Source organism: Vombatus ursinus, unplaced genomic scaffold, assembly GCF_900497805.2.
Source record: "Vombatus ursinus unplaced genomic scaffold, bare-nosed wombat genome assembly UNPS02001419.1, whole genome shotgun sequence".
NCBI classification, from domain to species: domain Eukaryota; kingdom Metazoa; phylum Chordata; class Mammalia; order Diprotodontia; family Vombatidae; genus Vombatus; species Vombatus ursinus.
The window spans coordinates 17,521,777-17,534,014 of record NW_020941197.1 but is presented as its reverse complement, the minus strand read 5'-3'; the positions used below and the strand labels follow the sequence as shown (position 1 = coordinate 17,534,014).

General features: G+C 39.2%; 1 protein-coding gene across 1 annotated transcript in view; it reads left to right on the top strand.

Moving 5' to 3' along the window:
- MYH15 (myosin heavy chain 15) overlaps positions 1 to 12,238 on the top strand; it is a 157,808-nt gene that overhangs the window by 92,885 nt on the left and 52,685 nt on the right. Inside the window, 3 exon segments of the mRNA XM_027866702.1 lie at positions 855 to 981; positions 1,066 to 1,184; positions 3,280 to 3,476. Of these exon segments, the coding sequence (XP_027722503.1) occupies positions 855 to 981; positions 1,066 to 1,184; positions 3,280 to 3,476 (443 nt within the window).

The following is a 12,238-nucleotide window of genomic DNA, read 5'->3' as shown; positions in this document are numbered from 1 at the left end:
CACACACACACACACACACACACACACACACACACACACACACACACCCCAGTGTGGCATACACCTATCACTTATCCTGCAGCTCCCAAGGGTAAGATCTCATGTCTCAAAGTCCCTCCTAACTTTTCCACCCCTTGAGTTGCTTTACACAAGGCTGCCTAGGAAGTAAAGGAGAAAAAGAGAAAAGTTCTTAGATAGATTTAGTTAGATCAGGAGGGCACTGCTGGTATGTAACCATCCAAGCCTCCTGAAGGGTATAAAATGCCTCAGCACCAGAAAAGGATGGATTGCTCAGGGTGTGGTAGATGTGTTCAACTAGTGGTCTTCCTTTTGTCTTAGCTCTTCAGGGTCTGAGATACTCCCAAGGTCATGAAACAAGGACCAGGATTAAGAGGGCATTGGACTAGGTCTTCTTTCCCAATCCCTGAAGAAACTAATTAATCCTTCCATTATCCTATATTGCTTCAATAATAAGAGAAGCAATGTCACAGCCAGGAAGACCTGAGTTCAAGTCCTTCCTCTCACATACCTGTGTTCATCCTGTGTGATCCTGGGAAAGACACTTAACGACTCAGTACTCTAGGCAACTCTCTAAAACCATGCCATGTTGGCCTGTATTCCCTGGGAGTTACCTATACCAGTGAAATCACAGATTCAGTCCCTGTCCTATGCTTCCATAAATCAGTCCTACTACTGAGCCATCTGTGTGCTTTCCTCCCAGAAAACCCTCAAATGCACTCCTGTCTGCCAGCTAGTCTGAGAACTAAGTAAAGAACAAAGATGGATTCCTTTGTTCTAAAAATAGGTCACTCTGCTATAATCAACTTCCTGTCTTTTTCCTTCCTAATGCTTAGTCAAAGGCTGAGAAGCTCTGTAAACTGTTTGAAAACCAATTTAATGAAACAAATGTTAGACTTGAAGAGATGGCCAGATTGGTAAATGATGTTACCACCCAGAAGTTGAAACTCGAGAGTGAAAAAGGTAAGTCCATATACTAGGTGAGGGGAGCGAGGGATGGAGCCCTGGAAGGTCTCAGCTGACTCGTTTGGTGATTTTTTTCTTTAGATGGTTTCTCAGGGCAGCTGGAAGAGAGGGAGACTCCAACAAGTGAACTCTCCAGAGGAAAGAGTAACTTCACTCTGCAGATTGAAGAACTGAGAAGGCTGCTGGAACAGGAGACTGAAGTAACAACTTCCTTATTTCACAGTAGGCGCGCACCTCTGAGAGCCACAGAATAATACTCCTTGACAAGTTGTTTTTTTCTCAATTAGACCTGAGATGTCCTGAAAGGCTCTTAGTTTAAAATGAATTGGGAAAGGTGCTTCCTTTTAAATGATAGGAAAGCAGAGGTTGGGCCCTGCGTGTGTCAGGAAGATTTCAATACTCACAAATAAATTTTGATTACTAAGCATTCTGCTTCAGGAATTCAGGTTTTCTCCATAGTCTGTCAGATTAAGGGCCAGTAAAGCATATTTATCCATTCTGGTTTTATCACTATAGAGAGAGGCAGGGAGAGGGGAAAGTTTTAGAACGTTTAGAAAAGTAAATCCCCAAAGGTGAAGTGTTTAATGAAATGTTTGATTGAATGTATGTGGAAGACATAATGATAACTGTGTGGCTTTATTTGATCAGCAATATTTTTGGATTTGTTGTTAAAGTTATCAGCAAATCATAAAATATAATAACCATGGCTTCCTCTGAGAGAAGATAAAATTACTAATAAGCAATATCAGTGGCAACAGAATCTCAATTAGCACGGGCAATTGAAATGTGAGAATTTGGAATCATAGAACTCCAAAAGCAGGAAGGACCTTAGAAATCATCTCATCTAACCTTTTTATTTTAGTGATGCAGAAATTGAGACTCAAAGAGGTTATGTCATTTGCCCAGAATCACAAAGGTAGGTAATATCAGAGTTAGGATAAGAGAAATCTAGTTTCTTGAGGGCCCTGATCAACACTACTGTCATGATACCATCACAGAATGAAATTCAGTATAAGATAGTTTCAACTAATAACCCATTCAAGGAGATTTAGTTACCAAAAGACAAAAATAACCCTGATATAAAGTGGTCCCACCAATAAGTCATGGGTTTCAAGAATAGAGTTATGGCAAATCTCTATAAAATATCCTTGGATATTTTTAGAAACTTCTTCAGTCAGCTCACTGTAAAATGTTATCATTTTGCTTTTCAGATGAGGTTTTTATGAAAATGCACTGCTGGGTTGACTGGATCACCAAGCCAGAGATCATCCAGAAAAGGGCAAAAGGATGTTAGGGGTACTGATGACCAGGTCATGCAAATAGAGGTTTAAAGAACTGAAGGGAAGACTTATGGGGGATATGATGGTTCATGAGGAAGCACAGTACATTAGAAAGACTACAAGATTTGGAATCAGAGGACCTAGGTTTCAATTGCAAGTAGCTTATCCTCTTCAGACCTCAGTTTCCTCATCTGTAAAACAACAGGTTTGGACCATGAGGTCCCTTCTAGCTCTAAATAAAAATGGTGGAAATGGAAAAGTCAACACCTCAACATGTATTTGTTACCAGGCACTACACTAAACACTAGAGATACAAAGTAGGACACTTAATTTCTATAGGCCTAAGTTTTCTCAGCTATAATATGAAAAGATAGGACTAAATGACCCCTAAAGTCCCTTTAAGCTTTAAGTTCATTATCCCGTGACTAAGTCTTTGAAAAGCTTTTATGTGGAAGGCAGATTCGATTTGTTCTTGCTGGAAATCATTCTTTTTTACAATAGGTCTTCACACAAGGCTGGATGATCCTTGTCAGGAGTGTTGTAGAAAGCATTCTTGGTCAGACATAGTTTGGATGAGAGTGTCTGATTTTCCTTTTAATATTAGGATTTGCTAAAGGGAAGAGGAGAAATACTATGAGGGAAAGACTCTGTGGCCTGTATAACCTCATGCACATTACAAGGCATATTTCCTGTTGCCTAAAGGATAATGAATATTTTCACTTTAAAATTCTGTTCCCTTCTTTTTGGAACTTTTTGTCTACATGCCCAAGGTGTCCAAATATTCAAACAAGGACAAGCTGGAACAAATTAATCTCCCCTACGTAATTATGAAAGCAGTAATTAAAAAAAAACACTTTAATCTTTCCTTTCTTGGTCCAGTATTCTATAGTCCCCAATTTTTCTATTTCAGTGTAGCCTGTATTGGGAATAGAATATATGATTGGACTTTGTTTTTTGTGGGTAAGTTGGCCCACTCCTAAGCTATAATTAACAAAGGTACTTTTGTCATTTGTAGTTCAAGAAAGTCCTTGCACGTGCCCTGCAGTGGGCAAAACATGATTATGACCTTCTGAAGGGCCAATACAGGGAAGAACAGGAGGCCAAGACAAAGCTACTGTGGGCTTTGACCAAGGGGTGTGCAGAGGTGGTGCACTGGAGGACTCACTATGAGACACATACTCCCCAGAAGAGTAAAGACTTTGAGGAAGCCAAGTAAGTGGTACTACCCTCGACTGTTCTCTGATGAACTTAGTATCCCAGCTAATTCTGTTGATGAGTGAAAAGATCATGATTTGACTGGTGTGGCTTGGAAAGACACCCTTACTTACAGCCATGTTCCACTTTGGCCACCAAAATAATTGGGTCTATATCTGTGTGTGTGTGTGTGTGTGTGTGTGTGTGTGTGTGTGTGTGTGCACTCGTGGGAGTATGTGTGTATAAGTAGCCATTATGTCTCTGCACTTAGGCCTCATATATGTGGTTTATAAGAGGTCAGTGAAAAGTGGGTCATGGACTTCTGATAGCACTTTTGTACCTACAACTTTTGTTTCACGGTACTAAAAAGATTCGATTGTTATCAAAAATCTAAAGAACATAAATATAGAGCTGGAAGGAAACTTTGTTGTTGTTGTTGAGTTGTTTAGTCATGTCTGAATCTTTGTGATCCCATGGACCATAACACATAAGGCTCTTGTCCATGGGGTTTTCTTGGCAAAGATACTGGAGTGGCTTGTCATTCCCTTCTCTAGTGGATTAAGGCAAATACAAATGAAGTGACTTACTCAGGGTCACATAGCTAGTAAGTGTCTGAGGCTGGATTTGAATTCAGGTCTTCCTGACTCCAGGTACAGTGCTCTATCCACTGAGCCATCCAGGTCATCTAAGTCAATGCCCTCATTTTATAGATGAGGAAAATGAGGCCCAGAGAAGTTAGGTGATAGGTGAAGTTAATAGGTAGAAGATAATAGATTAGAATACAATAGAAGTTAATAGATAGAAGATAGGTGAAGTTAAATTAGCCTAAGGTCACATATAGAGTTAATAACAGAGGCAGGCTTTGTATGTAGGTCTCCATAGGTCTCCATAAAGTCATAGATTCAGAGTTGGAGGGGAACTTAAACATCACAGAGCCCAGCCCCCTCCTTTTATAGGAAACTGAAGCACAGAGAGGTTGTAATTTGTCCAAGGTTACACAGGCAATAAATGTCAAAGGCAGAGTTTTAATCCAAATCTACTGATAGCAAAGCCAGAGCTCTTTCCACCATATAGTATACCATGCTGTCCCCTGCTTAAATCAAACAAATAAGCAAACAACAACAATAACCCTAAGGCATGCTCAGGTCACCCGAGCTAAATGCTATGGTTAGAAAATGAATTTTACTGACAACTTGATGCAAAGATTTTTCTGGTTTTCCATAGCAATTCCTGAAATGTAGGGTCCCAGCCGGCTCAGAGGATCACTAGTAAAGCATCAAACGCAGCCACTGAAGCATTTTGTTCTGAGATCCTGAAGAACTGGGTATATTTCAGAAAACGTCAGACAGTTGCTATGAGGGCCTGTGATCACAACAGAGCTTTGCTCTAAAGAATAAGTCCTTCACTTGCTATCTTGGCCCAAATCCAGAGCGGACAACTAAACTCCTCTTCTGGCTTCAACCGATGGCATTCTCTCTTTTCAATCCCTCCCATAAAGTGGTCCCTGAGCAGCAGCTGTATTCTGTCCCAGAGGTGTACAAAGTGATCTGTCTCTGTATCCACAGTCATTTTAAAAGGGCTCTGGGATGACAGACACTAAAAATACCTGCATCAGATGTTATTGAAAACTGTGGGCAATAGAGAAGTGGGACTTTGAAATGAAATACCTCCTCAACTCTAAATATAGCATTTGCTTTTGAAGTGAGATTCTTCCCCTTCTAATGATGGAAGATGGATGGGAAAGGCAGCTATCTTTCATTTTACTTTGATGAGTTTTAAAATTTTTTTAAGGAGAGCAAAGGAGCAAATGAGAGGGAGTCTGGTTTGATGATTACATCGTTCTGTTGGAGTTGGTCTTGGAGTGAATAGACTTTAATTAGGTCAGGGATATCAATCCCTCCATTATTTGTCATTAATGGCTTGTGGAGAATTTATTTTCTCTCTTCTTAAATAGTAGCAAAAATAAATAAATCAAGCTATGTCTAGATCATGCTTTCATCTCAGAAGCTTAAAGGGAAGCTAACTGTTTCATAAACATGTCAGGATATAGATGGCACACATTTTAGCATACCCACTTTAAATTTGGGAAACTGAGGATCTGTCTGTTTGCTTTTTTAGAAATAGAATATAGGCTATTTTATCCCATTCTAGTGTCTCCTTTTTACTTTTTCCAAATAATAAGTTTCTTGAGGGTGGAATCTATATTATATATGACTTTTTATGCTTCCCTCCCACCCCAGCACCCTTCAAACGCCATGCACATATTCAGTATTTAAATATTTAGCAATGAGTCAATCAAAAAACATTTATTAAGCATTCACTCTATGTCAGACATCATGCTAAGTTCTGGGAGATAAAGAAAGGCAAGAAACAACCCCTATTCTTAAAGAGGTCACATTCTAACAGGAGAGATGACAGGTGAATAATTAGGTACATACAAAATGTATACCAAGTAGATGGCAAAAAATCTTAGTAGGAATGGCAACTCCTAGTAGGAAATTCCCTGTAGAAAACTCTTAGTAGGAATGACCAACTAAAAGTTGGGGAGACTAGAAAAGGGGTCCCAAAGAAAGCAGAATTGGAGCTCAGTCTTGAAGACATTAGAATGTAAGTTCCTTGAGGGCAGTGACTGTTTTTGTCCATATCTCCAGCACTTAGAACAGTACCTGTCACATAGTAGGTGCTTAATAAATGGTTAATAATTGATTGATTGAAGGAAACCAGGGAAACTAAGAGTTAGAAGGGAGGAGGAAAACCATTCCAGTCATAAGGGACAGACTGTGCAAAGGCACGAATGGAAAATGGAGTGTCATGTGCAAAGTGTAGCAAGTAAGTCATCGTATCTGCATCATGGAGTATGTAGAGATCAAAGTGTAAAAACACTGGAGAAGCCAGGTTATGAAGAGTTTTAATTGCCAAGCAGAGGGAATAGAGAAGGGCCACTGGAATTTATTGGGTTGGGTGAGTAACTTTGGCTTTTGGAAAATCACTCTGGCAGCTGAGTGGAGGATGGAATAAAGTTGGGAAAAGATGTAAGGGAGACTAATTATGAGGTTATTGCAGTAATTCAGGCCAGAGGTGATGAGGGCTTGAGCTAACGGTAATGGCTGTCTAAGTGGAAAGAAGGAGATGTATGCAGGAGACATGGAGAAAACAGTGACAAGATTTGGTAATAGATTGTATATCTAGAGTGAATGCGAGCAAGATGTTGAGAATGATACCCTGGTTGTGAGCCTGTGTGAACCCAAGTGAGATGTTATAAACCAAAAAAGAGAAGAGGGCCCAGGACAGGAATTTCCTCTCTATGTATCAGTTTTATCAAATGAAGATACTGGACTAGGTAACTCTGAGATCCCTTCCAGACTGAAATCCATGAGCCTATCTTTCAACTATAGTATTGGACTTCAATTTATTACAGTGTGGTATAAATAGGGCACTCAATTTAGTACCAAAAGATGTGTGTGGGTTCAAATCCAGATTTATTAGCTGTATAATTCTAGGCAAATGATTTGTAATTGCTGAATCTCAGTTTCCTCATCTGTAAAATGGGAATTATCTTGCCTTTGGTAACTCTTACAAGGTTGTTTTGAAAATCCCTTTGTAAACATTAAAGTGCACAGATTTTAATGGAGCTATGAGCTCATAACAGCGAGAATAGCTCACATTTCTATAACATTCTAAGGTTTACAAAGTACTTTACATAAATAGCTTCGTTTGATCTTTATAACATTCTAAAGCCAATGCTATCATTGTGCCCATTTTACAGATAAGGAAGCTAAGGCACTAAGAGGCTATGTGACTCCCCCAGGGTCACACAGCTAGTGAGAGTCTGTGGCTGAATCAGAATTCAACTCTTCTTGACTGACTCCCAACACCATCAACTATGTCCCCAGTTGCCTTGTTACACAGCTTATGACAGTAGTAATGTTCTTTTCATGGGTACAGACCATCATGCATCCATGTCTTCTGAACCTGAACAGAAGTTCTACAGGGGTCTATGTTCTTCGTCTGTAGAGGGCAAATATCCCTCTACAAAAATATCGCTTTAGAGGGGAAGTATCTCTCTATAGAGGGTAAATATCTGTCATTCACATGATGCTTTAAGGTTAAGAATGCTTTTCATCCATTATCTCATTTGATCCATACAACAACATTATGAAATAGCTACTGTTATTATTCCCATCTGCCCAGTGTTGTAGAGGTCTTCCCCTTGGTCTTTGAGTATTTCATGAGCAACCAGTGTAATACTTAGAATGTCCCTCTGTCATATGTCACTCTTGATGGCATAACTGGCCCATCTCCTTTTCCAGTCCAAAGTATGTCAGGGATGATGTTTTCTGCCCATGAGAAAGTGGCATGTTACCCTACATAACATGCTCAGCCTGTTTATTTCTGCCATGCGTCTTCCCATTGTTCTTGGACCATTTGCAATTTTTAATTCTTTTGGGGTCGTTGTGTTTCATGATTTGCAGCCATGCAGCATCATCAGGAGAATATTCATGTTAAAAGGATGCACTTTGGCAGCAGGGAGCAGTTTGAAATCATTGAGAGAACCATGCAGTTTCCCAAATGTGATGCAGCCCAATCTCCTGATCCTATTCCATTCTGAGCCCAGTTCATTGCCCTTATTCAGTGTCTGCCTAAAATATATGAACTGATCAAATAACTCAATGTACTGTCCATCCAAATGCATTTCATAATTTGAAAAATATTCATTCTTCATCAACTTGATTTTTCCCTGCTTGTCAGTGTGTGTCAGCCTGTTTCTGTGCCAGTCTCTTGAGTGGTTATGAAACTCACTAGGGTATCACTGTAGTGTTCGATTCAATTAAATTCAGTGGGTATTTATTAAGTGCCTACTACACACCATTAACCATGTTAGGAACTGGAGACACAAAGACAAAAACAAAGAAGTCCTCCTTCAGGAGCTTTTGTACTGTTGAGGAGGAAGAAAATGCACATAGAAAATTCAATAGAGATTTCCAGGGGGAGGACAAAGACCTAATATGAAAGGCAATAGACTGGAGGTTTCAGAGGGCACAATGGAAGGTCAGGCTAGAATGTGATTAGGGGCATGAGAAGGATGAATAAGGCCATGGAAAGGAGATTCAACATAGGTAGCCTGCAATTCAGAATCCCAGGACTTTTGAGTGGAGCTCTAGGCTAGTAGATTGTTACATGTTTCACAGTAGCAAAGGTAATGTTGATTTGATTATGAATCCCTGAACAAAAGGTGGAAAGCAGGAGGGGTGGATAGGAGGGTCTGTATGCACATGACATGGGTGAGGGCGGATGGTGAGTTGGTGGTTCTGGGTGATAGTTGAGGTGGGACGTGGCAGAATCCTGGTGCCTCATTGGATCTAGAAGAATATTCCAAGATGTAGTACAATCCACACAATACTATATTATCTGTAGCCAGGAGCATTGGAGACCTTTATCATCTACAGGAAATCCTTCTCTCCTTTGGACTCTGAGCAGAACTTTTCTCAAAAATGGTAAACACCTTTGATGAGGATGTTATAAAACATTGCTTTGCTTAATATTGTTAACCTGAAGAATCTGGAAACTAAATTCTCTTACTAGTTGAATTTATCAAGTAATTTTATTTGACTAATACATGCATGGGAGACATTTTATTGGACAAATCCATTTCAGGCTGTGTTTTATTCTTATGAATAATAAAAAAGTATTTGACTCATTAGCTTGTATGTGTAGGCATTTAATACATGTTGGCTGAAACAAAATAAAATGAATAGTGAAAACTTTATACATTTCAATCAATTTGGTAGCTGCAAAGTTGTGGTGTGCTGTAGAATATTATTTATGAAAGTCTACTTCTTCCCTCTCATATCATAACAATCATATCTTATCATAATAATCAAGGATTATTGTTGTTCTGTTGTTTTCCATCATGTCTAACTCTGTGACCCTGTTTGAGGTTTTCTTGGCGAAGATACTGGAGTGATTTGCTATTTCCTTCTCCAGCTCATTTTACAGGTGAGGAAACTGAGGCAAACAGGGTTACACACCTATGTAAGGCCAACTATGAACTCACAAAGATGAGTCTTCTTTATTCTGGGCCCAGCATTCTATCCACTGTGTCGCCTAGCTGCCCTGCTAGGGTATTATTAAGGATTCCCTGACTATATGCTCAGGATGTTCTCGTAATGATTTTACAACAATGAGATAGTAGGCCTGTGGGTCAGTAGTTAATTGAAGTCTTCTTAATCATCTCTCTCTCTCCCTCATATTAATACTGTCTGTGGATTTTTCTCATGTATTATAATCTTCCTCTCTTTAAGGACTTGAAAAATCAATCTTTAAGTATCTTTAAAATTCTATCACCTTCAACATGGATTTATTTTGTATGTGCTCAGATATTTGCCACTGGAGAATTGCTTAAAGGAACCTAAGGATATTTAGCCTGGACAAGAGAAGATATGACAACTATCTTCAAGTATTTAAAAGGTTATAGCCTGGAACAAGAATTAGATTTATTCTGCTTGACCCCAAAAGGAAATACTAGGAGCAGCATGTAGCAGTTGCAAAGCTGCCAATCCATATAAGAACAAACTTCATAACAAAGAGAGCTATCAAAGTCGAATGGCCACTTTGGGAGGTGGTGGGTTCCCTTCCTACCTAAATTTTGTGCTTTAAGCTAAGGTTGGGTGACCACTTATCAGATATGCTCTAATCATTTTTTCCCAACTAGATTTTCATGAATGTCATTTCCATTCTTCTCATATGGCACACCAGTTTGGTAACATTAGTTAAAGTCCATATATGGTGGTTCTACTGTAATCAATCATATTAAGCCCATAAATCAACCAGCATTTATTAAGCACCTACTTTGTGCCAGGTATTATGCTAAGTGCTGAGATATAAAGACAAAAGTATAGGAAGGGAGAGGACAGGTATGTATAGCGATATCTACAGAATATCTGCAATATTGATTGAAAGTAATTTGAGAGAGGAGGCACTGGCAGCTGGTCAGGTTGGGGGCAAAGAAATCAGGAAAGGATTTAGACAAAAGGCATCATTGGAAGCTGAGCTTTGAAGGAAGTCGTGGCGAAGAGAAAGTGATTGCAGGCATGGATGCGGCCAATGCAAAGGCATAGAGACAGGAGAAATGGTCATATAAAAATAAGGAGGCCGGTTTGGCCAGACCATTGTGGGGGTGAAGGGAAGTAAAGTATATTAAGATGGAAAGTGGCAATAGGGAGCCACTGAAGTTCATTGAGCAGTGGAGCCAGGTTGTGAAAGGTCTTAGTCAATGGAAACATCTTGGTGGGTCCATCGATTTCATTTCTGCTTGTCCTTTTTCTAATTTCGTTGATAAATGCTCTTTAGCTATGTTTCCTTGGATCTCAAGCTAAGTTGTCTACATACCCTTTCTTTCTTCAGGTCCCGTTGCTGTTTTTTGAAATATTATTTCTTGCAATCATAGGGTCATATTATTATATCGTATATTGTTATAGTACATAATATTCTATACTCATAGAATATTATTACACATTGTACAATATATAGGAGTAACAAATAATATTATCTAATATTATATTATACAATTTTATCATATAATACATAAATACATTACATTATACAATACTATTATATCATATATAAATATCATATACTATAATAATATATTATTTATTGTCATATGTGCAGTAGATAGAGCATTTGTCTTGGAGTCAGGACAGCTTGAGTTCAAGTCTAACCTCAGAGATTTACTAGCTTTGTCATGTATCTTATTTTGCCTCAGTTTCCTCAACTGTAAAATGGATATAATAATAGTACCTATCTCCTAAGGTTGTTGTGAGGATCAAATGAGATCATTCTTGTAAAAGCACTTAGCATAGTGCCTGGCATGTAGTAGATGCTACATAAATGCTTGTTTCCTCCCCTCTCCTCCATATATTTAGAGCTGGAAGGGAGATTAGTAGTCATCAAATCCAACCCCCTAATTTTAAAGATGAGTTTAAGAGGTTAAATGACTTGCCCAGGATCGTAAGAGTTAGTGTATGAGGTAAGATCTTCAGGAAAAGACAAGATTTAAGTTGAGTCTTGAAAGAGGAGAAGGAAACTGAGAGGTGGAGTTTAGGGGCAAATAATTCTAGGAGTAGGGGGACAACTAACGCAAAAGCATGGAAAGGACAGGAGATTGAGTATCATATTGAGGAAGTATAAGTATTTATATACCAAATACCAAACAGAGGACTTTTACTTGATCCTGGAGGCAATAGGGAGCCACTGAAGTTCATTGAGCAGTAGAGCGACATGGTCAAGCCTAAGCTTTAGAAAATAACTTGAGGGGCAACTAGGAGGCGCAGTGAATAGAGCGCTGGCCCTGAAATCAGGAGGACCTGAGTTCAAATCCAGCCTCAGACCAAACACTTGACACTTACTAGTTATGTGACCCTGGGCAAGGCACTTAACCTCAATTGCCTAAAACAAAACAAAACAAAACAAAACAAAACAAAAAAACTTGGCAGTTGAGTGGAGGATAGAGCAACAAGGCAGGGACAATAGTCCAGGCAAGAGGTGAAGAGAGATTTAACTAGGATTGTGGCTGTGTGAGAGGAGAGAAGGAGATGTATTCAAGAGATGTTTCAGAGAAAGAAGCAACAAGATTTGGCAATGGATTGAATATGTATGTTGAGTAAGAGCAAGAAGTTGAGGATGACACTGAGGTGTGAGCCTAGGTGACTGAGAAGATAGTGATGCCCTCAACAGTAAAATGGAAGTTTGGAATAGGGTGGATTTTGGGGGAAAAATAA